Source organism: Galeopterus variegatus, unplaced genomic scaffold (genome assembly GCF_000696425.1).
Source record: "Galeopterus variegatus unplaced genomic scaffold, G_variegatus-3.0.2 Scaffold1141, whole genome shotgun sequence".
NCBI lineage: Eukaryota > Metazoa > Chordata > Mammalia > Dermoptera > Cynocephalidae > Galeopterus > Galeopterus variegatus.
In genome coordinates this window covers 34,439-36,511 of record NW_007727252.1, presented here as the reverse complement: position 1 = coordinate 36,511, position 2,073 = coordinate 34,439, and the positions used below count along the sequence as shown (strand labels likewise).

General features: G+C 33.3%; 1 protein-coding gene across 1 annotated transcript in view; it reads left to right on the top strand.

Annotated features, from left to right (window-relative positions):
* The window catches only part of NBEA (neurobeachin), a 438,994-nt gene that overhangs the window by 409,499 nt on the left and 27,422 nt on the right, over positions 1–2,073 (top strand). Inside the window, 1 exon segment of the mRNA XM_008575128.1 lies at positions 220–264. Within this exon segment, the coding sequence (XP_008573350.1) occupies positions 220–264 (45 nt within the window).

Genomic DNA, 2,073 nt, shown 5'->3' with positions numbered 1-2,073 from the left:
TGCATGTGCAGGCATCCACACACACGCTAGCACCAAAATTAGATTAGATTTGTAAATAATGGTGAAAAATATATTAGAAACACAATACAATATTGCCAAATATAGTCTTTTGGGGCAAGGTGGGCTGGGGGAGAAGTTCATTTTAAGAAAATCAAAGAAATGTAAATGTAATTTATGGTCACTTCACAGAGGCTGACAAATGGAATAGTTAAGAGTAAGGCCACAGAGCCACACTTGAGTCAAACACTGTCTCTGCACTAACTGGTGAATGACTTGGGCAAGGCATGGACCTCTTTGTGTTTGTGTCTCAGCATCTGTAACATAGGGGTAAAAGCAGTACCTGCCTCTGAGACTCCATACTGTAGAGCGCTTAGACCAGTACCTGTCATACAGTTAGTTCCCAACAAATGTTAGCTGATGTCATCTTCTTTCACTATTTACAGTAAGTCTTTTGCTCCCATTTTGCAAGGGAAAAGCATATTCTTTTCATTTTAATTTAAATTCTAAAAGTTCACTTTTGTAACAAAACAGTCCCTTTTCAGTTTATTAGCAAATAGTAAACATTTTTCTCTTTATCTAATTTGCAGAAGGTAAAAAATTTTCTGAGAAACTTCCTTGGAATTTATTTTTAAAACTGTGATTTTTCATGGGGCTGGCTGGTTAGCTCAGCCTTGTAACAGCAAGGTCAAGAGTTTGGTTCCCCATACCAGCCAACTACAAAAAAAAAACAAACTCTTTGATTTTTCTTTCACTAATTTTCTACAGAAGGTAAAAATGTATTTGTAAAATGTATTAAGTTTTAATTTTTCTAGACTATTATCAAGGCAACAATTACCCTNGCAAGGCACTGATCTAGAGATTAGAATGGGTTTAATTTTACCCCCAGCTCTAACCCCCATCTGGCACTTTTTTCTGGAGGAGTAAAAACACAGGCAATAGAATCTATTGATAGGGAGACTTTAGCTGTTCATGATATATGAAGCTAGGTATCAGATATTTGCTAACCAGGTAAGCTTTTTACCAAGAAAATTATTGCCTTTTTCCCCCAAATAATTCTCAAGAGTTTATTATTAATAATGTGAACCTAACCAGAAATGGTCTCTCCCCCCTTTTATAATCATAAATCTTGCATTGGAGAGACAAAGTATGATGGGATCTATGTGAAAATAATTTAGTTAAATAGCCATACTTCGCATATCAGTGGACTCCATGCAAATAAATGTATACATTAAAATTGGACGGCACTTAAGGAGATTTAATAATTCATCCAATTCCCTCTGCAAATAAAAGAACCAAAGCCCCATTTATGCAGTTGCTAAAATATGGCAGATAATGATGCATTCATATTTAATATCACTAATAAATTTGGAAGTTCACATTTTTATTGATGAACATTTCCTTGAAATGCAGTCTAGGAGGACAGATTTTTACATTTAAGTACTTTATAAGTGAGAATTGTAGATAGTGATGTGATTAGTGGTGATGCTGTGTCAAGAGCCCTCTACCAACTTACCTGCAGTCTTTCAAGCACTCAGCAATGATTTTCGTATTTCACTTTTATGTGCAACCAAATTGCACACAATTTTAGGGAAGAAATAATCATGATAACTGAGTAATGATTGTAGTAAATATTGCGCTTCTACTTGTTGACTTAAATTACATACTTAAAATATTTCTAACTTACATATTCTAACTTACATATTGAAATATTTTGCCTATAGAATTTATGTATAGAAGAAATAAGTCTCTTATAAAATTATCTCTTTGACACACACCTAAAGGGTATGTTGTACAATCCAGACAGTTTGAGGTCTAAAATTATTTTCATTCCTTGGAAGTCATAAAGTCTCAAATATTTCCATCTGCATAGACTTTAATGAAATATCATATAGCTCCGGACACCCAAAGAATTCTTTCCTTTTTGGGTGAGTTCTCTCTAAAATTCCAGAAAAAAAATTTGAGAAAAACGAATTTATACCTTATAAATAATATTCCAGGTTTATCTTAAAAGGGCATAGCAAGCTAAATTATATTTTTTGTAATGAAAGTTTGCCATATTTAATTTCTATACAG